The sequence below is a fragment of the Oncorhynchus mykiss genome, chromosome 13 (assembly GCF_057628025.1).
Source record: "Oncorhynchus mykiss isolate SJ-2025 chromosome 13, ASM5762802v1, whole genome shotgun sequence".
Classification (NCBI taxonomy): domain Eukaryota; kingdom Metazoa; phylum Chordata; class Actinopteri; order Salmoniformes; family Salmonidae; genus Oncorhynchus; species Oncorhynchus mykiss.
In genome coordinates, this window is record NC_143034.1 from 18,036,175 (window position 1) to 18,060,357 (window position 24,183).

Here is a 24,183-nt window from a genome sequence, read left to right on the forward strand (position 1 = left end):
ATAGAAGCCTATAATGTGACAACACTAGATCAGACTAAAGCAGCCAATAGAAGCCTATAATGTGACAACACTAGATCAGACTAAAGATCAGATAGATGCCTATAATGTGACAACACTAGATCAGACTAAAGCAGTGGATAGATGCCTATAATGCGACAACAGTAGATCATACTAAAGATCAGATAGAAGCCTAATACTGTAATAGAAGCCTACTACTGTAACAGGGCAGCAGGTAGCCTAGTGGTTAGAGAGGCAAGCCAGCAGGCGGAGGGTTGCTAGTTTGAATCCCGGCTCTGATGTGAAATATCTGGTATGACGTGAGCTGGCAACTGGAGGGACTGAAGTAGCCAATGGAACCCCAATGTGACAACCCTAGCCTGTCGTTGTGCAAGGCACTGAACCCCCACAACAACAGCTTCCCTGGTGCCCAGTGTGGCAGTCCCCTGCACCTCTCCAAAAGGAGGGACTAGGTTTAAAAGTGGAAGTCAAATTTAATTTGGAACTGGAGTGAAATTGACAAATAAAGTCCTGTTGATCTTAACAACACTAGATCAGACCACAGCAGGATAATACAGTTAGAGAGACAGTCAATGTCGAGGTCAATATAGATTTTTTGTGGCAATCCGATCCACCATGGCTGAGTCCCGAATGGCACCCTAGTGCACTACTGTTGACCACGGCCCATAGGGAATAGAGGGCCATTTAGGATGCGTCCTTTGTTACCATTCATAGCAGCCATGTAATGGATATACTCTTATGCAGTACCCACTTAAGATTAAAACCCCAAATATGTTGTGGTACTGATACACACAATGAATCTAGTCTGTTTGGGCTTTACATTAGATTAGTGTGTGTGTGTGTGTGTGTGTGTGTTCTTCCCCCTAATCCGGATAGAAATGTTCAAACACAGAATGATCTTAGCTGTTCCATTGGATGTAAACATTTCCCTCTCCTCCCTCTCTCTCTTTCTTTCTCTCTCCATCTTATTCTGGTCACATTGAGGACACACCACCATTATTCTCTCCCTTTAAAGGGAAGCTTTTCCTCTAAAGCCTGTATTCAGTTTAAATGCCCAGTCCTTAATCCGAAGAACAACCAATTGCCAGACCTGCCACAAAAATGCTGTAAATATGACAGGCCTTTATACCTCCCTGCATCTGATTGAAAACGACAGCAGAGGCTTCAGAAATCAAAGAAAGAGCTTTGCTGTTACACAGTATCTGTTGTAAAGTGGACGTCCTCCTCAAACAGAGACCACTTGCCATTTAGACATCATTCCAAATAGCACCCCATTCCTTATGTAGTGCACTGCTTTTGACCAACTATATAGGTAAATAGGGTGCCATTTGGTACACAACACTTGTCTCTATTCAAATGAGAGGGTGACTACGGGGTGAAACAGGATTTTGAGAAGTGTTTTTGCCTTCCTCTCCACTGACTCACCTTTAGTGTTGCTTCTCCCCAACGCTGCACCTGTCCAATTTCACACTACAGCACCCTTCACTCTTTCTCTGTTTGTCTGTCTCACTCCTTCCCCCTCCTTCTTCCCTGAACTGGCATTCCCACTGAGGTGTCCTCTTCCCTCAGCCTCATCCACCTGCGTTTCATCCCCCTCCTTCTTCCCTGAACTGGCATTCCCGCTGAGGTGTCCTCTTCCCTCAGCCTCATCCACCTGCGTTTCATCCCCCTCTCTCTTCCATCTCTCTCTCCCTCCCTCCCCAACTTTCCTCAACTCCTCTCAGGTCAACAGATGTGTCCTCTCAGGTGTCCCCCGGGGTGTCCTCTCACCTCAGCCACGTGTCTCATTTCTGCCTCCATCCTCCTCCATCTCACAGTCCTTGACATGTGTTGTCCACTCCCTCTCTGTCTCCAGCCTCTCCTCTCCCCTTGACATGTGTTGTCCACTCCCTCTCTGTCTCCAGCCTCTCCTCTCCCCTTGACATGTGTTGTCCACTCCCTCTCTGTCTCCAGCCTCTCCTCTCCCCTTGACATGTGTCAGAAGAGGCAGGTTGTGTCAAGTGCTGCATGATGTCTGTCTAATTGAATTAGGGCCAACCACAGTGCCAAATTAGCCCTGGTTAATGATAGGCCATAACAGAAAGAGAGAAAGTTGTGCGTGTGTGTGTGTGTGTGTGTGTGAGAGAGAGTGTGTGTGCAAATGTATGTAGTCGGGTGTGTGTGTGTGTGTGTGTGTGTGTGTGTGTGTGTGTGTGTGTGTCAGTGGAGGCTGCTGAGTGGATGACGGCTCATCATAATGGCTGGAATGGAAGAAATGGAGTGGCATCAAACTCCTGGAAACCATGGAAACCGTGTGTTTGATATCTTTCCACTGATTCCACTCTGGCCATTACCACGAGCCCCTCCTCCACAATTAAGGTGCCACCAACCTCCTCTGGTGTGTGAGCCCATAAAAGGAGACCGTGAATGGGGGCACTGAGTGGCAGCGAGGCGATGTGCGAGGTGATGATATCAAAGAGCCTTGGCCTGATTAAACCAGACCCATTTATTCTTTCATGAGGAATGATACAGCCTTTTACCGTGGCAGTGATATGCCCCAAACTCAATCATACCTAATAGAGGGACACCTTTTACATAAAAGAGACTGGCATGGAGGGAGACGTGTGGAGAGGGAGATTAGATACTATGAATGGAGGGGAACGTTTTCGGCAGTTGATAAAAAGGGACTTGAGCTAAAGAGAAACGAATGGCTTGTGTGGATTTCTGAAATGGCAACAATTAAATAAGATGGGGAGGATGTGTGGGTGTGAGGGTGTGTGGGTGTGGGGGTGTGTGGGTGTGGGGGTGTGTGGGTGTGCGTGTGGGTGTGTGTGGGTGTGTGGGTGTGGGTGTGTGGGTGGGTGTGTGCGTGTGTGGGTGTGCGTGCGCACACTTGTCTCTCTCTCACATGCTTTGTAAACAAGAGGTGTAGCCATAGTCATTTAATCACTAATATAGTAAAACATACAGTGCCTTGCGAAAGTATTCGGCCCCCTTGAACTTTGAGACCTTTTGCCACATTTCAGGCTTCAAACATAAAGATATAAAACTGTATTTTTTTGTGAAGAATCAACAACAAGTGGGACACAATCATGAAGTGGAACGACATTTATTGGATATTTCAAACTTTTTTAACAAATCAAAAACTGAAAAATTGGGCGTGCAAAATTATTCAGCCCCCTTAAGTTAATACTTTGTAGCGCCACCTTTTGCTGCGATTACAGCTGTAAGTCGCTTGGGGTATCTCTATCAGTTTTGCACATCGAGAGACTGACATTTTTTCCCATTCCTCCTTGCAAAACAGCTCGAGCTCAGTGAGGTTGGATGGAGAGCATTTGTGAACAGCAGTTTTCAGTTCTTTCCACAGATTCTCGATTGGATTCAGGTCTGGACTTTGACTTGGCCATTCTAACACCTGGATATGTTTATTTTTGAACCATTCCATTGTAGATTTTGCTTTATGTTTTGGATCATTGTCTTGTTGGAAGACAAATCTCCGTCCCAGTCTCAGGTCTTTTGCAGACTCCATCAGGTTTTCTTCCAGAATGGTCCTGTATTTGGCTCCATCCATCTTCCCATCAATTTTAACCATCTTCCCTGTCCCTGCTGAAGAAAAGCAGGCCCAAACCATGATGCTGCCACCACCATGTTTGACAGTGGGGATGGTGTGTTCAGCTGTGTTGCTTTTACGCCAAACATAACGTTTTGCATTGTTGCCAAAAAGTTCAATTTTGGTTTCATCTGACCAGAGCACCTTCTTCCACATGTTTGGTGTGTCTCCCAGGTGGCTTGTGGCAAACTTTAAACGACACTTTTTATGGATATCTTTAAGAAATGGCTTTCTTCTTGCCACTCTTCCATAAAGGCCAGATTTGTGCAATATATGACTGATTGTTGTCCTATGGACAGAGTCTCCCACCTCAGCTGTAGATCTCTGCAGTTCATCCAGAGTGATCATGGGCCTCTTGGCTGCATCTCTGATCAGTCTTCTCCTTGTATGAGCTGAAAGTTTAGAGGGACGGCCAGGTCTTGGTAGATTTGCAGTGGTCTGATACTCCTTCCATTTCAATATTATCGCTTGTACAGTGCTCCTTGGGATGTTTAAAGCTTGGGAAATCTTTTTGTATCCAAATCCGGCTTTAAACTTCTTCACAACAGTATCTTGGACCTGCCTGGTGTGTTCCTTGTTCTTCATGATGCTCTCTGCGCTTTTAACGGACCTCTGAGACTATCACAGTGCAGGTGCATTTATACGGAGACTTGATTACACACAGGTGGATTGTATTTATCATCATTAGTCATTTAGGTCAACATTGGATCATTCAGAGATCCTCACTGAACTTCTGGAGAGAGTTTGCTGCACTGAAAGTAAAGGGGCTGAATAATTTTGCACGCCCAATTTTTCAGTTTTTGATTTGTTAAAAAAGTTTGAAATATCCAATAAATGTCGTTCCACTTCATGATTGTGTCCCACTTATTGTTGATTCTTCACAAAAAAATACAGTTTTATATCTTTATGTTTGAAGCCTGAAATGTGGCAAAAGGTCGCAAAGTTCAAGGGGGCCGAATACTTTCGCAAGGCACTGTATATATTTAATTTGCAATCTGTAGAAACTTTGTGATCTAAACTGGATGGTGTTTAGAGAGAGATGGGAGGGGTTGAGGGTAGCTGAAGGCTGTGGAAAAGAAAGAAACAACTGTGTCAACAACTGTGTCAAATGTATCTGAATAAAAATACGAACGCAACATGCAGCTTTTCTTAGATTTTACTGAGTTATAAGGATATCAGTCAATAAAAATGTATTCACTAGGCCCTAATCTATTGATTTCACATGACTGGGCAGGGGCACAGCCATGGGTGGGCCTGGGAGGGCATAGGCCCACCCACTGCGGAGCCAGGCCGAGCCAATCAAAATTAGTTTTCCCCCACAAAATGCCTTTATTACAGACAGAAATACTCCTCAGTTTCATCAGTTGGCTGGTCTCACGCGATCCCGCAGGTGAAGAAACCGGATGTGGAGGTCCTGGGCTGGCAGGTCCTGGGTTACATGTGATCTCTGTTGGACATACTGCCAAATTCTCAAAAATGACATTGGAGCAGGTGTATGGTAGAAAAATTAACATGGCAACAGCTCTGGTGGAAATTCCTGCAGTCAGCATGCCAATTGCACACCCCCTCAAATCTTGAGACATCTGTGGCATTGAGTTATGTGACAAAACTGCACATTTTAGAGTGGCCTTTTATTGTCCCCAGCACGACGTGCATCTGTGTAATGATCATGCTGTTTAATTAGCTTCTTGATATGTCACACCTGTCAGGTGGATGGATTATCTTGGCAAAGGAGAAATGCTCAGTAACAGGGATGTAAAGTCATTTGTTGTCAACATTTTAGAGAAATAAGCTTTTTGTGCGTGTGGGAACATTTCAGTTTTCATGAAAGCATTTCATGGCTATATATGTTAGTGATACTGGATAGTTACCTTGGCGTTCTTGGGCACATGGACTATGGTGGGCTGCTTGAAACAGGTTGGTATTACAGACTCGGATAGGGAGAGGTTGAAAAGACCATTATAGACTACAACCTCTCCCTGTCCGAGTCTGTAATACCAACCTGTTTCAAGCAGCCCACCATAGTCCATGTGTCAGTTGGTCAGCGCATGCTCGCAGGACACTTCCTGGTCATCCGCCTTGTGAATGTTGACCTGTTTAAAGGTCTTACACACATCGGCTGAGGAGAGCGAGATCACACAGTCTTCCAGAACAGCTGGTGCTCTCATGCATGTTTCAGTGTCACTGGGCAGCACTCGGCTGTGCTTCCTATTGTAGTCTATAATGGTTTGCAAGACCTGCCAGATCTGTGATAGTTTGTTAACCCTGTCACATCTGTGATAGTTTGTTAACCCTGTCACATCTGTGATAGTTTGTTAACCCTGCCACATCTGTGATAGTTTGTTAACCCTGCCACATCTGTGATAGTTTGTTAACCCTGCCACATCTGTGATAGTTTGTTAACCCTGTCACATCTGTGATAGTTTGTTAACCCTGCCACATCTGTGATAGTTTGTTAACCCTGCCACATCTGTGATAGTTTGTTAACCCTGCCACATCTGTGATAGTTTGTTAACCCTGCCACATCTGTGATAGTTTGTTAACCCTGCCACATCTTAGGCATCATTGTAAATAAGTTAAATAAAGGTTAAATGAAATAAATAAATAAATCCGTTGCGCGTCAGAGCCGGCATACTATGATTCAATCTTTGTCCTGTATTGACACTTTGCCAGTTTGATGACTCGTCGGAGGTCGTAGCAGGATTTATTATGAGCGGATTAGTGCGGATGTTGCCTGTATTCTATGGCTCGATCAAGTTGTAGAAATATCTCAAAGATGATCAATGGAAACCTGATGCACCTGAGCTCAAGTTCGAGCCTCCTAGCAAATGGTCTGAATACTTATGGAAATACGTTTTTTATACATTTGTTAAAATTTCCCAAAACGTTTGGCTTTGTCATTATGGGGTCTTGTGTGTAGATTGAGAAACATTTTAGAATAAGGCTGTAACATATCAACATGTGGAACGGGTGAATGGGTCTGAACAATGCACTGCATGTAGTTGGTTCCCCGTTGGTTGTGGTATTCTAACCTGCGTGTCCTGAATGTGTCTGGTAGGGACAAAACCATCGGCCTGTTCATCATGGAATGCTGTGAGATGTGCCAGAGTCAGAACCCACAGCAGTGAAATCCTCTGGGTCCTTTAACATGGGATAAAGTAAACAAAGTACATGAATTACATAACGACTGTTACTCTTATGTTACACTGCTTTCATATCTGTGTATATCTATGAGTAATATCATGGCTATTATAATACTGTAACACACACACGTACATGCACACACACACATGCACATCCATGTGTGTGTGACCCTAACCTGATTAAAAAGGGAAACGGGGACCACCAATCATCTGAATCAGTTTCCAGTAGCAGTCTAGCAGTGCTGACATTACTCATTAGGAGTGAACCTGTAGGGAGCTGTGCACAGTAGGACTGTGTGTGTCTATGTGTGTGTCTGTGCACAGCAGGGTGTATGTGTCTGTGAGAGAGAGGGAGACTGTCGGGGGTTTAACTCAGTAGGAGGGCGAGAGGAGGGGAGATGAGAAGGAAAACAGAACGTTTGGAGGTGTGGAATAACGGGCGGAGAACGAGGGAGGGAAACATGGTGATAATATACACTGTTGAATGTCAGGGGAGCAACAAGAGAAGAGAGGGAGTGGAGAAGAGAGAGGGAGGGAGGTGAAAGAGGAGGATAGTGCCGTTGTAATACACTGTCGGGTCTGGTATAAATGGCTCAAAGGTGGAGGGAAAGAATGAACAGAAGGGATGAAAAGAGGAGGATGGTGAAAGGGAGGGAGGGGGTAGGATGAAGAAAGCAGAATTAGAGGTCTAGTGAAACATCTAGTCAATAGATGGTCTAAACGATGTATGAGAGAGAGAGGGGGGAGAGAGGGGGGAGGGAGAGACACAGAGAGAGAGAAACAGAGAGGGGGGAGGGGGGAGGGGGGAGAGAGAGACACAGGGAGAGAGAGAAACAGAGAGGGAGAGAGGGGGGAGGGGAGAGAGAGAGAAAGACGGGGGGAGGGGGAGAGAGAGAAAGACAGGGAGAGAGAGAGAGACAGAGAAAGAGACAGAGAGGGTGAGAGAGAGAAGGGGCGGGAGAGAGAGGGGGGGCAGGGAGCGAGATGGGGAGAGACAGAAAGACGGAGAGAGGGAGCGGGGGAGAGAGACAGAGATGGAGAGCGAGACAGAGAGAGAGAGAGAGCGAAGGGGGGGTAGAGAGAGAGAGAGAGACAGAAAGACAGGGAGAGGGGGAGAGAGAGATACAGGGAGAGAGAGAGAAAGACAGGGAGAGATCGAGACAGAGGGGGGAGAGAGACAGAAAGGGAGAGAGAGGGGGGAGAGGGAGAGAGAGCGAAGGGATGGAGAGAGAGAAAAAGAGGGGGAGAGAGGGGGAGGGAGAGCGGGGGAGAGTGAGAGACATAGGGGAGAGAGAGAAGATAACCCTTAGTTAATTCTGCACACTCTTAAGGTTACAGACTCCATAGCAGCCAATTAATCTAGTGAACCCAAGTCTAAATGAATACACCTCACTGTACATTCCCAGAGACCACTCTCTCTCTTTCTCTCTCTCTCTCTCTCTCTACCTTTATGAGATTAGAGAATACCTCCGAAGACAATTATGAGTTAATTTAGTTAGCAACTTCACATGTTGCACAAAGCTTATATCCCATGGTTATGAATCTGTCAGTGTTATTCAAGGAACAGCTCAATCTTTTGTGGTGGAACATTGATAATTGATGATTCCCTGATATGCAAAAATAGATATATGGTATGGACTCATATTACTTTCATGAACCCAGAGAGCTTTCAACTCAGGTTTCTCGTTCACCAACCCGACACCATTAAACCACGATGACCTCATCATGACCTGAGTCTCAGGCAGGGCTGTCTTATTGTGACAGCATGATCCCAAACCTCATCATGACCTGAGTCTCAGGCAGGGCTGCCTTATTGTGACAGCATGATCCCAAACCTCATCATGACCTGAGTCTCAGGCAGGGCTGCCTTATTGTGACAGCATGATCACAAACCTCATCATGACCTGAGTCTCAGGCAGGGCTGCCTTATTGTCACAGCATGATCCCAAACCTCATCATGACCTGAGTCTCAGGCAGGGCTGCCTTATTGTCACAGCATGATCCCAAACCTCATCTGCTACATTTACACCTGATTGATACAGTATGTGTCCTGTATGGCCGAGGTTATAACAACCACCTGCCCTGTGATGAACCTGTCCCAGTGATGTTGGTGGAGTAGATAGAACAGATGACAGTTGAAGGACAGTACTTGTCGTTGACACATCACTGCAGACAGGCACATAGCCAAGTCAACATTGACACCCTTAAAAATGACCATGTTAGTCTGTAGACATGTAATACATATTTTGTGTGTGTGTGTGTGTGTGTGTGTGTGTGTGTGTGTGTGTGTGTGTGTGTGTGTGTGTGTGTGTGTGTGCTTTCTGTTCTGAAAAAAGTAAAACCTCCTATAAACATTTAACTGGTCTACTGTACGTGGTGTTGAACATCAGTTTTCCTCATGTCCCATGCAGGCTTCGGTAACGCTGTCATATTGCTGTCATAACGCTGTCATATTGCTGTCATAACGCTGTCATATTGCTGTCATAACGCTGTCATAACGCTGTCATATTGCTGCCATAACGCTGTCATAATGTTGTCATAACACTGTCATAATGTAACAATGTTGTCACAATGTTGTCATAACACTGTCATAATGTTGTCATAACACTGTCATAATGTTGTCATAACACTGTCATGTTGTCATAACACTGTCATGTTGTCATAACACTGTCATCATGTTGTCATAACACGGTCATAACACTGTCGTAATGCTGTCGTAATGCTGTAATAAGGCTGTCATAAGGCTGTCATAATGTTGTCATAATGTTGTCATAACACTGTCATAATGCTGTCATAATGTTGTCATAACACTGTCATAATGCTGTCATAACGTTGTCATAACACTGTCATAATGTTGTCATAATGTTGTCATAATGCTGTCATAATGCTGTCATAACACTGTCATGGTGCTGTCATAATGTTGCATAATGTTGTCATAATGCTGTCATAATGTTGTCATAATGTTGTCATAATGCTGTCATAATGCTGTCATAACACTGTCATGGTGCTGTCATAATGTTGCATAATGCTGTCATAATGCTGTCATAATGCTGTCATAATGCTGTCATAATGCTGATCTGTAGGGATGGCCATCTGTTGGTGCTTGTACACAATAGCTCCTACTATAGGAGATGCAGGAAGTGACAGGTATATTTTGAATCTGTCTTAGTTGATAGTTACTCATGTCTCACTTGGAAAAGAGATCCCATTCTCAATTTCATAACCTGTCTGAATAAAGGATGAATAAATCTACAAGTAATATTCACAAGCGAGGAAAGCAGTATAAGTAATAAGTAATATAAACAGATACTTCAGTATTGATTAGGATCCCCAAAGCAGCAACTACTCTTCCTGGTGTCCAAACAGGGTTAAAACCATTACATCACAACAGAACACAACATCAGCCTACATTATCAATAAAACAATACATCATACAGTACAATATTACATCATTAATCTAATTATTACACATTTACAATATAAAACCCACAATACCACAATACCATAACAGTACAGTGTGTGTGTGAGAGTGTGTGTGTGTGTGTGTGTGTCTTCACAGTCCGAGTTGTCCCATAAGGTGTAGTTCATGTATTCATGGCTCTATGTAGTAGAGCTTTCCCAGAGTCTGTTCTGGACTTGGAGACTGTGAAGAGACCCCTGGTGGCATGTCTTGTGGGGAATGCATGGTTATCTGAGCTGTGTGTTAGCTGTTTGAACAGACCCCTGGTGGCATGTCTTGTGGGGAATGCATGGGTGTCTGAGCTGTTTGTTCGCTGTTTGAACAGACCCCTGGTGGCATGTCTTGTGGGGAATGCATGGGTGTCTGAGCTGTGTGTTCGCTGTTTGAACAGACCCCTGGTGGCATGTCTTGTGGGGAATGCATGGTTGTCTGAGCTGTGTGTTCGCTGTTTGAACAGACCCCTGGTGGCATGTCTTGTGGGGAATGCATGGGTGTCTGAGCTCTGTGTGAGCTGTTTGAACAGACCCCTGGTGGCATGTCTTGTGGGGAATGCATGGGTGTCTGAGCTGTGTGTTAGCTGTTTGAACAGACCCCTGGTGGCATGTCTTGTGGGGAATGCATGGGTGTCTGAGCTGTGTGTTCACTGTTTGAACAGACCCCTGGTGGCATGTCTTGTGGGGAATGCATGGTTATCTGAGCTGTGTGTTCGCTGTTTGAACAGACCCCTGGTGGCATGTCTTGTGGGGAATGCATGGTTATCTGAGCTGTGTGTTCGCTGTTTGAACAGACCCCTGGTGGCATGTCTTGTGGGGAATGCATGGTTATCTGAGCTGTGTGTTCGCTGTTTGAACAGACCCCTGGTGGCATGTCTTGTGGGGAATGCATGGTTATCTGAGCTGTGTGTTAGCTGTTTGAACAGACCCCTGGTGGCATGTCTTGTGGGGAATGCATGGTTATCTGAGCTGTGTGTTAGCTGTTTGAACTGACAGTCTGGTGCTTGGAACAGGTACCTCTCATAAAGACCAGTAGTGAGAGATAGATATGTTAGTCCTACATGTACATTTAAGGGCCAGCTGTGCTGCTCTGTTCTGGGCCAACTGGAACTGACCTATGTTCTACTTTGCAGCACTTGACCATATAACTGGACAGTAGTCCAGGTGTGATAAAATGAAAGCCTGCAGGACATGTTTAGTTGATAGTGATGTCAAGAAATCAGAGCGGTGCTTAATCACAGACAGACCTCTCCCTGTCTTAGATACCTGTTTGACCATGTCATTTTAATATCCAGGGTTATACACATTTTCAAGTTGAGAATGTCATTGTGTCAGCAAAATATCAACCAATAAAGATGTTCCCTAGTGAAGGTATATACAGAGTATACACAGAGTAGGAAGTATGTCACTACTTGGAGATGTTTGAGGCAGCGATGGGTGACCTGGTAAGTAGGCACTTAGAAAAGTCTTGTTCATTCCACAATGTTGCCTACTACATATTGTTGTGTTGCATGTTTCACAGAGAGGAGAGAGAGAGAGAGAGACAGAGAGAAAGGACCAACTAGGGTCACCGAGCCATATAATAATGCACACAGGCACAAACGACCTGAGAGCACAGCAGGAAAGGGTGGCCACAGCACTCAAAGGAGTGATTGAAAATGCTTCTTCTACTTTCCCCAACGCACAAGTGGTTATCTCCACCCTGCTACCACGAAAAGACTTCCACCCTGCCACAATACAGCGGGTAAACGTAAGTATTTCCGTGACTGTGCCTCAAAACCAAATATTTTCCTGGCCAACCACTCCACCCTGGACATGAACAGCCTCTATGACCAGGTCCACCTCTACAAGGCAGCAGTGCCCACCACTCCACCCTGGACTTGAACAGCCTCTATGACCAGGTCCACCTCTAAAAGGCAGTAGTGCCCACCACTCCACCCTGGACTTGAACAGCCTCTATGACCAGGTCCACCTCTACAAGGCAGCAGTGCCCACCACTCCACCCTGGACTTGAACAGCCTCTATGACCAGGTCCACCTCTACAAGGCAGCAGTGCCCACCACTCCACCCTGGACTTGAACAGCCTCTATGACCAGGTCCACCTCTACAAGGCAGCAGTGCCCACCACTCCACCCTGGACTTGAACAGCCTCTATGACCAGGTCCACCTCTACAAGGCAGCAGTGCCCACCACTCCACCCTGGACTTGAACAGCCTCTATGACCAGGTCCACCTCTACAAGGCAGCAGTGCCCACCACTCCACCCTGGACTTGAACAGCCTCTATGACCAGGTCCACCTCTACAAGGCAGCAGTGCCCACCACTCCACCCTGGACATGAACAGCCTCTATGACCAGGTCCACCTCTACAAGGCAGCAGTGCCCACCACTCCACCCTGGACTTGAACAGCCTCTATGACCAGGTCCACCTCTACAAGGCAGCAGTGCCACCTTTGCCCGGACTCTACTGGGTGAAATACCACAGTGTATCACAGCAGCAAGATTTGTGATCTGTTACCACAAGAAAAGGTCAACCAGTGAAGAACAAACACCATTGTAAATACAACCCAAATTTCTGCGTATTTATTTTCCCTTGTGTACTTTAACCATTTGTACATTGTTACAACACTGTGTATAGACGTAATATGACATGTGTAATGTCTTTATTAATTTGGAACTTCTGTAAGTGTAATGTTTACTGTTAATTTGTATTGTTTATTTCACTTTTGTATATTATCTACCTCACCTGCTTTGGCAATGTTAACATATGTTTCCCATGCCAATAAAGCCCCTTGAATTGAATTGAATTGAATTGAGAGGAGAGACAGAGAGAGAGAGAGAGATCAACAGTGTGCAGTCTTCCATATAAGCTCTCTCATATTAGTGTCTCATGATGTACTATTTGATAGCTGAATGTTGATGATGCTCATATTGTCATTCCAGGTTGTAATGAGCTGCAGCAGTTTTCAGCTTCTCATTTTATCTTCAGTTTAATGGAGAGCAATGTGACTTGGCTCTGCCAGACTGCATTGGGATTGACCAATCTGACTTCTATGGCCCATAAAATGTTGTTTAAACCTTAAATTAACATTATGTAAATGTTTAAATAACGATCCCATGTAGATGCTTTGCAAAGGGCTGCGGCTTGATGTGTGGGGTTCACTTTGGCTGTTTGAAATGAAGGGCACATATGCAGAGTACATGGATGGACAGAGGAGACATTGAAAGCACTTCATATTGCTGTGTGTGTGTGTGTGTGGTGTGTGTGTGTGTGTGTGTGTGTGTGTGTGAGAGAGAGAAAAAGAACGAGCGAAGGATGAGGAAAAATGGTTTCTCATCAGTTAATGGTAACTTGGCAGTCTATACACACACACACACACACACACACACACACACACACACACACACACACACTCACACACAATCACACACACACACACTCACACACAATCACACACACATACACACACACACACAATCACACACACACACACACACACACACTCCCTCTCTCCACACACGCACACACACACACTCCCTCTCTCCACCCATCTGTGTGTGTGTGTGTGTGTGTGTGTGTGTGTGTGTGTGTGTGTGTGTGTGTGTGTGTGTGTGTGTGTGTGTGTGTGTGTGTGTGTGTGTGTGTGTGTGTGTGTGTGTGTGTGTGAGAGAAAAAGAATGAGCGAAGGATGAGTAAAAATTGTTTCTCATCAGTTAATGGTAACTTGGCAGTCTATACACACACACACACACAATCATACACACACACACACACACACACACACACACACACACACACACTCCCTCACTCCATCCATCTGTCTCTGTCTCTGTCTCTGTGTGTGTGTGTGTGTGTGTGTGTGTGTGTGTGCAGTCTGCTCCGTTGGGTCCTACTAAACCGTTTTATCAGTCTGTTAGCAACCATCCTTAACTGTTTATTGATGTGTGTGCTTGCGCCTGCCTGCGTGTAGATAAACACCTCAGTCTAACCAGAGAACCTCATGGGCCATTAAACCCCAGGCATGGTCCACAGACCGCTAATGAGCCTCACTGTCACATCAAAACACAGCAAACCAGGCTAACGCTAATGCTAACGTTAGCGTTAGCTGCCAGACAGACAGGCCCTAATGGGGAGGCGATGATTGTTTCAAACATCTCATGGCACAGATTTTGAAACTGAATGTCAGTACATATTGCGTTCTGGCCAGTGCCCAAAATCCTTATGTTCCATCCCTGGATCAAGGGTTCAAAGTTCATTGATTGGTCATACAGGGCTGAATCCTTATACGTGAGATCAGAAACTGTGGCTCATTCATTCTTTTGCCTTCAAGCTAACCGAGCCACAGACCTAGCGTAACAGCATTTCATTAACTTAGGACTGCTGTGGCATTTAGCATTTTCTGCTCATGGTTGTCATAACAGATGTAGTCTTACAGTATGAGCCCAAGTCTTAACATTGTCTTTAAGCTGATCATCAAAACAATAACCAGACAAGGAAGATTCAGCGTTGTTCGTCTACAAGCCTTAAGGCAAAGTGTATGTTGGCCGTTAAACCCTCGTGAAATGTACATAACAGGAACAAATAAACAGAATTTAGACAGAAGACCATTTTGTTGGCAGTCTATACACACACACACACACACACAGACACACACACACACACACACACACACACACACACACACACACACACACACACACACACACACACAGAGACACACACACACACACACACAGAGACACACACACACACACACACAGACACACACACACAAATGCTGTTATGGGGGTTTATAGGCTTTATGCCTACGGTGTTTAGGTTGGTGTTCAGTTTGTAATGCATCATAAATATGCAGATGATGACTCCATCTCTGGTGCTTTCCTCTTGAATTATTCAACATGCAGAAAAACGGTGTGTTTGATTGTGTGTGTGTGTGTGTGTGTGTGTGTCTCTGTGTGTGTGTGTGTGTGTGTGTGTGTGTGTGTTTGGGGGTAAGCGTACACTAAGGATCTAGATATATCTCTTCAATCTCCAATCTTTCTCACTCGTCTCTGCTCAGTAGGCTCTATCTGTTACATCTGGCTGAGAGCAGCAGAGAGGAGACCAAATATGAACTGAAATAACTCAGGCTGAAGTTAGGAGGAAGACGGTATTTCCCTTCCATTTCTGTCTCTTTTCCATAGCGCTCCCCTCTTTCTCCCCCCGCCTCTCCCACTCAGTATAGATGATCTATGGGGGACCAGTGAAGGTGGCACTGTAGCTCTGCAGGACCAGGTGTGCTGACCATTGATCTATACATTCTGTAGTGTAGCTGACTCATAAAGGACCATGGCATTAGGTAGGGGTTGGTGCATCATCCACGTCACACGTGGCTCAGGACGTACCAAGTCATCATGGGACATTCTGGGCTGCATAAGTGACACACTTTGTACTCTAGCTGTCCAGGACCAAGGCTGGGGACCATTGATGTATAGTATATAATATATAGAGATGGGTTATTCTACGGCTGTCCCCATAGCAGAACCCTTTAAAGAACCCGTTTTGGTTCCAGGTAGAACGCATTTTGGATTCCATGTAGGACCCTTTCCACCGTGGGTTCTACATGGACCTCAAAAGGGTTCTATCTGGAACCAAAAAGGGTTATCTTATGAGGACAGTCGAAGAACCCTTTTGGAACCCTTTTTTCTACGAGTGCAGGAACATACAGGACGGTAGCTTTCCAGGGACAGGGTTGGAGAGCTCTGCTTCAGTGTATACAGTGCATTCTGAAAGTATTCAGACCCCTTCCCCTTTTCCACATGTTGTTATGTTACAGCCTTGTTCTAAAGTGGATTAAATACATTTTTCCCTCATCAATCTACAAACAATACCCCATAATGACAAAGCAAAAAAAAACAGTTTTTAAAAAATGTTTGCAAATGTATTAAAAATTTAAAAAACAAATACCTTATTTACATAAGTATTCAGACCCTTTGATATGAGACTCGAAATTGAGCTGAGTGCATCCTGTTTCCTTTGATCATCCTTGAAATGTTTCTACAACTTGATGGGAGTCCACCTGTTCACCCACAGCTGCGAGGCCAAGCATGACGACACAACAGTGCTGTAGGCCTGATTATCGACAGCGATGAGTCAGACTACAGGGAGGAAGTCAGAGACTTAGCAGTGTGGTGCCTGGACAACAACCTCTCCTTCCACGTCAGAAAAACCAAGGAGCTGATTGTGAACTATAGGAGAAAGAGGGCGGAGCTCGCCCCCATCCACATTGATGGGGCTGTTGGGGAGCAGGTCGAGAGTTCCTTGCCAAAGTCTCCAGTCTTCCAAGCCATAGGCTGTTTACTCCGCTACCATCCGGCAAACAGTAACAGAGCATCGGCTCTAGGACCAACTGGCTCCGAGACAGCCTCTTCCCCCAAGCCATAAGACTGCTAAATAGCCAGATTGCTAAGTAGCCAATTAATGGTAGCCAAACGATCGGCACTGACTCTATCTTGCATTGACCATACGCACACTCACTAGACTATAAATACACACCATATGCACACTCACTCACACACACTACATTGACACTCCCACACAAAACTCCCACATTCACATACACTACATACTCACACACACACACATAACACACACACATACCGACACAACACAAACACACATGCATATAGATTACACAAACACACAATCACACACAAACACTTTTACGTTCATAATTTGCTGCTACTCTATACTTTATTTTACTCGTATTATTATCTATCCTGATGCCTGGTCACTTTACCTGCTTTCATGTACATATCTACCTTACATACCTGGTACCTCTGCACAGTGATCTGGTACTGGTACTCCCTATATAGAGCTCCATCAGTGATCTGGTACTGGTACTCCCTGTATAGAGCTCCATCAGTGATCTGGTACTGGTACTCCCTGTATAGAGCTCCATCATTGATCTGGTACTCCCTGTATAGAGCTCCATCATTGATCTGGTACTGGTACTCTCTGTATAGAGCTCCATCAGTGATCTGGTACTGGTACTCTCTGTATAGAGCTCAATCATTGATCTGGTACTGATACTCCCTGTATAGAGCTCCATCAGTGATCTGGTACTGATACTCCCTGTATAGAGCTCCATCAGTGATCTGGTACTGGTACTCTCTGTATAGAGCTCAATCATTGATCTGGTACTGATACTCCCTGTATAGAGCTCCATCAGTGATCTGGTACTGGTACTCTCTGTATAGAGCTCCATCAGTGATCTGGTACTGGTACTCCCTGTATAGAGATCCATCAGTGATCTGGTACTCTCTGTATAGAGCTCCATCATTGATCTGGTACTGATACTCCCTGTATAGAGCTCCATCAGTGATCTGGTACTGGTACTCTCTGTATAGAGCTCCATCAGTGATCTGGTACTGGTACTCCCTGTATAGAGATCCATCAGTGATCTGGTACTCCCTGTATAGAGCTCCATCAGTGATCTGGTACTGGTACTCCCTGTATAGAGCTCCATCATTGATCTGGTACTGATACTCCCTGTATAGAGCTCCATCAGTGATCTGGTACTGGTACTCTCTGTATAGAGATCCATCATTGATCTGGTACTGGTACTCTCTGTATAGAGCTCCATCAGTGATCTGGTACTGGTACTCCCTGTATAGAGCTCCATCATTGATCTGGTACTGGTACTCCCTGTATAGAGCTCCATCATTGATCTGGTACTGATACTCCCTGTATAGAGCCCCATCAGTGATCTGGTACTGGTACTCCCTGTATAGAGCTCCATCAGTGATCTGGTACTGGTACTCCCTGTATAGAGCTCCATCAGTGATCTGGTACTGGTACTCCCTGTATAGAGATCCATCAGTGATCTGGTACTCCCTGTATAGAGCTCCATCAGTGATCTGGTACTGGTACTCTCTGTATAGAGCTCCATCATTGATCTGGTACTGATACTCCCTGTATAGAGCTCCATCAGTGATCTGGTACTCTCTCTATAGAGATCCATCAGTGATCTGGTACTGGTACTCCCTGTATAGAGCTCCATCAGTGATCTGGTACTCCCTGTATAGTGCTCCATCAGTGATCTGGTACTCCCTGTATAGAGCTCCATCAGTGATCTGGTACTGGTACTCCCTATATAGAGCTCCATCAGTGATCTGGTACTGGTACTCTCTGTATAGAGCTCAATCATTGATCTGGTACTGATACTCCCTGTATAGAAATCCATCATTGATCTGGTACTCCCTGTATAGAGCTCCATCATTGATCTGGTACTGATACTCCCTGTATAGAGCTCCATCATTGATCTGGTACTGATACTCCCTGTATAGAGCTCCATCATGATCTGGTACTGGTACTCCCTGTATAGAGCTCCATCATTGATCTGGTACTGATACTCCCTGTATAGAGCTCCATCAGTGATCTGGTACTCTCTCTATAGAGATCCATCAGTGATCTGGTACTCCCTGTATAGAGCTCCATCAGTGATCTGGTACTGGTACTCCCTGTATAGAGCGCCATCATTGATCTGGTACTGATACTCCCTGTATAGAGCTCCATCATGATCTGGTACTGGTACTCCCTGTATAGAGCTCCATCATTGATCTGGTACTGATACTCCCTGTATAGAGCTCCATCAGTGATCTGGTACTCTCTCTATAGAGATCCATCAGTGATCTGGTACTCCCTGTATAGAGCTCCATCAGTGATCTGGTACTGGTACTCCCTGTATAGAGCTCCATCATTGATCTGGTACTGATACTCCCTGTATAGAGCTCCATCAGTGATCTGGTACTCTCTCTATAGAGATCCATCAGTGATCTGGTACTGGTACTCCCTGTATAGAGCTCCATCAGTGATCTGGTACTGATACTCCCTGTATAGAGCTCCATCAGTGATCTGGTACTGGTCCTCCCTGTATAGAGCTCCATCATTGATCTGGTACTGGTACTCCCTGTATAGAGCTCCATCAGTGATCTGGTACTGATACTCCCTGTATAGAGCTCCATCAGTGATCTGGTACTGATACTCCCTGTATAGAGCTCCATCAGTGATCTGGTACTGATACTCCCTGTATAGAGCTCCATCAGTGATCTGGTACTGATACTCCCTGTATAGAGCTCCATCAGTAATCTGGTACTGATACTCCCTGTATAGAGCTCCATCAGTGATCTGGTACTGATACTCCCTGTATAGAGCTCCATCAGTGATCTGGTACTGATACTCCCTGTATAGAGCTCCATCAGTGATCTGGTACTGATACTCCCTGTATAGAGCTCCATCAGTGATCTGGTACTGATACTCCCTGTATAGAGCTCCATCAGTGATCTGGTACTGATACTCCCTGTATAGAGCTCCATCAGTAATCTGGTACTGATACTCCCTGTATAGAGCTCCATCAGTGATCTGGTACTGATACTCCCTGTATAGAGCTCCATCAGTGATCTGGTACTGATACTCCCTGTATAGAGCTCCATCAGTGATCTGGTACTGATACTCCCTGTATAGAGCTCCATCATTGTGGATTTAATTGTATTCTTGTTTTATTTTATTTTAAACTCTGCATAGTTGTGAAGGGCTCTTAAGCACGCATTTCACTCTAAAATGACAAATAACATTGGATTTGATTTGAAAAGCCTGTAATTATACACTGAGTGTACAAAACATTAAGAACACCTTCCTAATATTGAGTCGCACCCCCTTTAACCCTCAGAACAGCCTCAATTTGTCGGGGCATGGACTGCAAGGTGTTGAAAGCATTCTACAGGGACGCTGGCCCATGTTGACTCCAATGCTTCCCACAGTTGTGTCAAGTTGACTGGATGTCCTTTTGGTGGTGGATCATTCTTGATACACATGGGAAACTGTTGAGTGTAAAAAACCCAGCAGTGTTGCAGTTCATGACACTAACCAGGGCACCTGGCACCTACTACCATACCCTGTTCAAAGACAGTTCAATGTTTGTCTTGCCCATTCACCCTCTGAATGGCACACATATACAATCAATGTCTCAATTGTCTCAAGACTTAAAAATCCTTCTTTAACCTGTCTCCTCCCCTTCATCTACATTGGTTGATGTGGATTTAACAGGTGACATCAATAAGGGATCATAGCTTTCCCTGGATTCAACAGGTCAGTCTATGTCATGGAAAGAGCATGTTCCTAATGTTTTGTACACTCAGTGTATAATAATAATAATAATAACATAATAATAATAATAATTACAATAATACATACTAATAATACTAATAATTACAATAATACTACTAATACCACGAATAGTAATACTTACAGTACTACTACTACTACTAATAATATTAATAATTACAATAATACTACTACTACCAATGATAATACTTACTATAATACTACCAATAATAATAACAATAATAATTACAATAATACTAATAATACCACTAAATAATAATAATTACAATACTACTACTAATACTACTACCAATAATAATTACAATACTACAACTAATACTACAGCTAATAAGAATAATTACAATAATACCACCAATGCTAATAATACTAATAATTACAATAATACTACAAATACTAATAACAATAATACTAATTACAATAATACTACTAATACTATGAATAATAATAATAATTGCAACAATACTACTAATACTACTAATAATAATAATTACAATAATACTACTACTAATTACGATAATACTACTAATACTAATAATAATAACAATTCTTATTGTGTCCCTATCAGGACATTTGCCTTCCATCTCAACAAATCACACCTCCTGGGATGGTGTTTCACAGCCACACACACACACAACCCTGACTGTCCCTCAGTCCGCTGTCATGTGACTGACGACATGTCCTTAATGTGTCAGGTGATTTGTGATGTATGTCCAATCACATGTCATCATGCTCTATATCCCTCAAACTCAACCCTGGACCTTGAGACCAGTTCCACTGCATTTTTCCATCGTTCCCCTCTAGTCAGGGACACCAGGGGTGTACAATTAATTATCAGGTAGAACAGAAACCAGCAGACTCCAGACCTCGTAGGGTAAGAGTTGAGTAACCCTGATCTATATATTCTGAAGTGTGTGTGTGTGTGTTAGAAGACACACTGTGAATCATTGTGTCTATGTCGATTACTAATGTCTGGCCCTCATAATCTCCCTACACAGTCTGTTCAGCATCATGAATTTGTCAGCACTGTACAGTAGTAATATTGAACCCCTACCTTAAGGTATATCTGGGACATAAACTCAGAGTTTGTGCTGTACATTAGTAACTCATAAAGGACATGTTGATCCTGTTCTCCACTTCTTCACCTCACCTCTTTCACCTCTGTCTCCCCTTCCTCTCTCTCCCCTCTACCTCAGACCGCCCTGCTGCCATGACGACCAAGGAGGAGGGTCCCGGAGCATCGGTGGCCGTCTGCATCGTCAGGGACGACGACATGCCCCTCCCCCGCCGTGGCTCCTCCCTCGAGGAAGAGGAGGAGGAGGAAGAGCGGCGGATGGAGCGGAGGATGGAGGGATCAATCCTAGAAGAACGAGTGATGGAAGAAGACGAGGAGTGCAACGGTGACAATAATGATGATGATGATGCGAGCAGTGACATCAGCACCCTAATAGTTCCGTATCCTGAGCTGGCTCCTGTCATCTTCTTCTGTCTCAAGCAGACCACGTTCCCCAGGAGCTGGTGTATACGTGCCGTGTCCAGCCCATATCCTTTACCGCTATGACCTCTGACCTCTAACCCCTTACCCTTCAACTTGCTTTGGATCTACTGTGTGTAAGTACGGTATAAGTGTGTGGAGCTGGTGTATACGTGCCGTGTCCAGCCCATATCCTTTAACACTATTACCTATGACCTCTCACCTCTCATCTGTCACCAGCAGGTGAGAACGGTATCAGTGTGTCTGTGTAACAGTAACAGGAGGTCCAAAGTAACATAAAACTGGCCCATGCATACAGTTGTACTCCATAGCAGGCAGATATGCTGAGATAGGGAAACACACACACACACACACACGCTGAGAGTGTGTGTGAGGGACGACAGGGGTGCTAGATTACCCAGGGTGAATTGGGCTGGATCAGTGACAGAATCTTAGCAGTCAGCTGTGTAATCTTGTGCATTTATCCAGGGTGACTCTGTGTATCTGTCTGTGTGTGTTTATCCAGGGTCACTTTCACAAAGGACTGCTATTACAGTGAATTACAGTGAATTACAGTGAATTACAGTGAATTACAGTGAATTACAGTGTGTTCCTATGTGTCTGTATACAGTGTATACAGTGCATTTGGAATGTATTCAGACCTCTTCCCTTCTTCCAAGTTTTGTCACCTTATAGCCTTAGTCTAAAATGGATTAAATTACATGTTTCCTCATCAATCTGCACACACTACCCCATAATGACAATCTGCACACACTACCCCATAATGACAATCTGCACACACTACCCCATAATGACAATCTGAACACACTACCCCATAATGACAATCTGCACACACTACCCCATAATGACAAAGCCAAAACAGGTTTTTATACATTTTTGCAAATGTATAAAAAATGAAAAACAGAAATAAATGTCTCTGACAGGGCTCCAGAGTTCCATCTCTGCAGAACTCCACCAATCAGGCCTTCATGGTAGAGTAGCCAGACGGAAGCCACTCCTCAGTAAAAGACACATGACAGCCCGCTTGGAGTTTGCTAAAAGGCACCTAAAAAACTCAGACCATCAGAAACAAGATTCTCTGGTCTGATGAAACCAAGATTGAACTCTTTGGCCTGAATGCCAAGCGTCACATCTGGAGTGAACCTGACACCATCCCTACGGTGAAGCATGGTGGTGGCAGCATTAGGCTGTGGGGATGTTTTTCTGCGGCAGGGACTGAGAGACTAGACAGGATTGAGGCAAAGATGAACTGAGCAAAGTACAGAGAGATCCTTGTTGAAAACCTGCTCAAGAGCGCTCAGGACCTCAGACTGGGGTGAAGGTTCACCTTCCAACAGGGCAACGACCCTAAGCACAAAGCCATGATAACACAGGAGTGGCGTCGGGACAAGTCTCTGAATGTCCTTGAGTGGCCCAGCCAGAGACCGGACTTGAACCCGATCGAACATCTCGGGAGAGACCTGAAAATAGCTGTACAGTGACTCTGCCCATCCAACCTGACAGAGCTTGAGAGAATCTGCAGAGAATGGGAGAAACTCCCCAAATACAGGTGTGCCAAACATGTAGCGTCATACCCAAGAAGACTCAAGGCTGTAATCGCTGCCAAAGGTGCTTCAACAAAGTCCTGAGGGTCTGAATACTTTGTTTCCTAAATTTTTTGGGGTGGCTTTGACATTAGATTGTCTGTAGATTGATAAGGAGGAAAAAACTATTTAATCCATTTCAGAATACAGCTGTTACGTAACAAAATGTTGAAAAAGTCAAGGGTCTGAATACTTCCTGAATGCACTGTATGGTCTCTTTCCAGTGCAGTTAGTGGGAACATAATGTAGAGTGTTGAATGTGAAGGCTGCAGTTAGTGTGAACATAATGTAGAGTGTTGAATGTGAAGTCTGCAGTTAGTGTGAACATAATGTGGAGTGTTGAATGTGAAGGCTGCAGTTAGTGTGAACATTATGTGGAGTGTTGAATGTGAAGGCTGCAGTTAGTGTGGACATTATGTGGAGTGTTGAATGTGAAGGCTGCAGTTAGTGTGAACATTGTGGAGTGTTGAATGTGAAGGCTGCAGTTAGTGTGAACATTGTGGAGTGTTGAATGTGAAGGCTGCAGTTAGTGTGAACATTGTGGAGTGTTGAATGTGAAGGCTGCAGTTAGTGTGAACATTATGTGGAGTGTTGAATGTGAAGGCTGCAGTTAGTGTGGACATTATGTGGAGTGTTGAATGTGAAGGCTGCAGTTAGTGTGAACATTGTGGAGTGTTGAATGTGAAGGCTGCAGTTAGTGTGAACATTGTGGAGTGTTGAATGTGAAGGCTGCAGTTAGTGT

General features: G+C 44.6%; 1 protein-coding gene across 1 annotated transcript in view; it reads left to right on the top strand.

Moving 5' to 3' along the window:
* Positions 1–23,355, top strand: part of LOC149978756 (uncharacterized) — a 64,491-nt gene extending 41,136 nt beyond the window's left edge. Inside the window, exon 2 of the mRNA XM_090195545.1 lies at positions 21,560–23,355. Within this exon, the coding sequence (XP_090051671.1) occupies positions 21,574–21,924 (351 nt within the window). The 5' untranslated portion in view covers positions 21,560–21,573 and the 3' untranslated portion in view covers positions 21,925–23,355. The remainder of the gene's footprint in view (positions 1–21,559) is intronic.
* Positions 23,356–24,183: the final 828 nt, after the last annotated feature.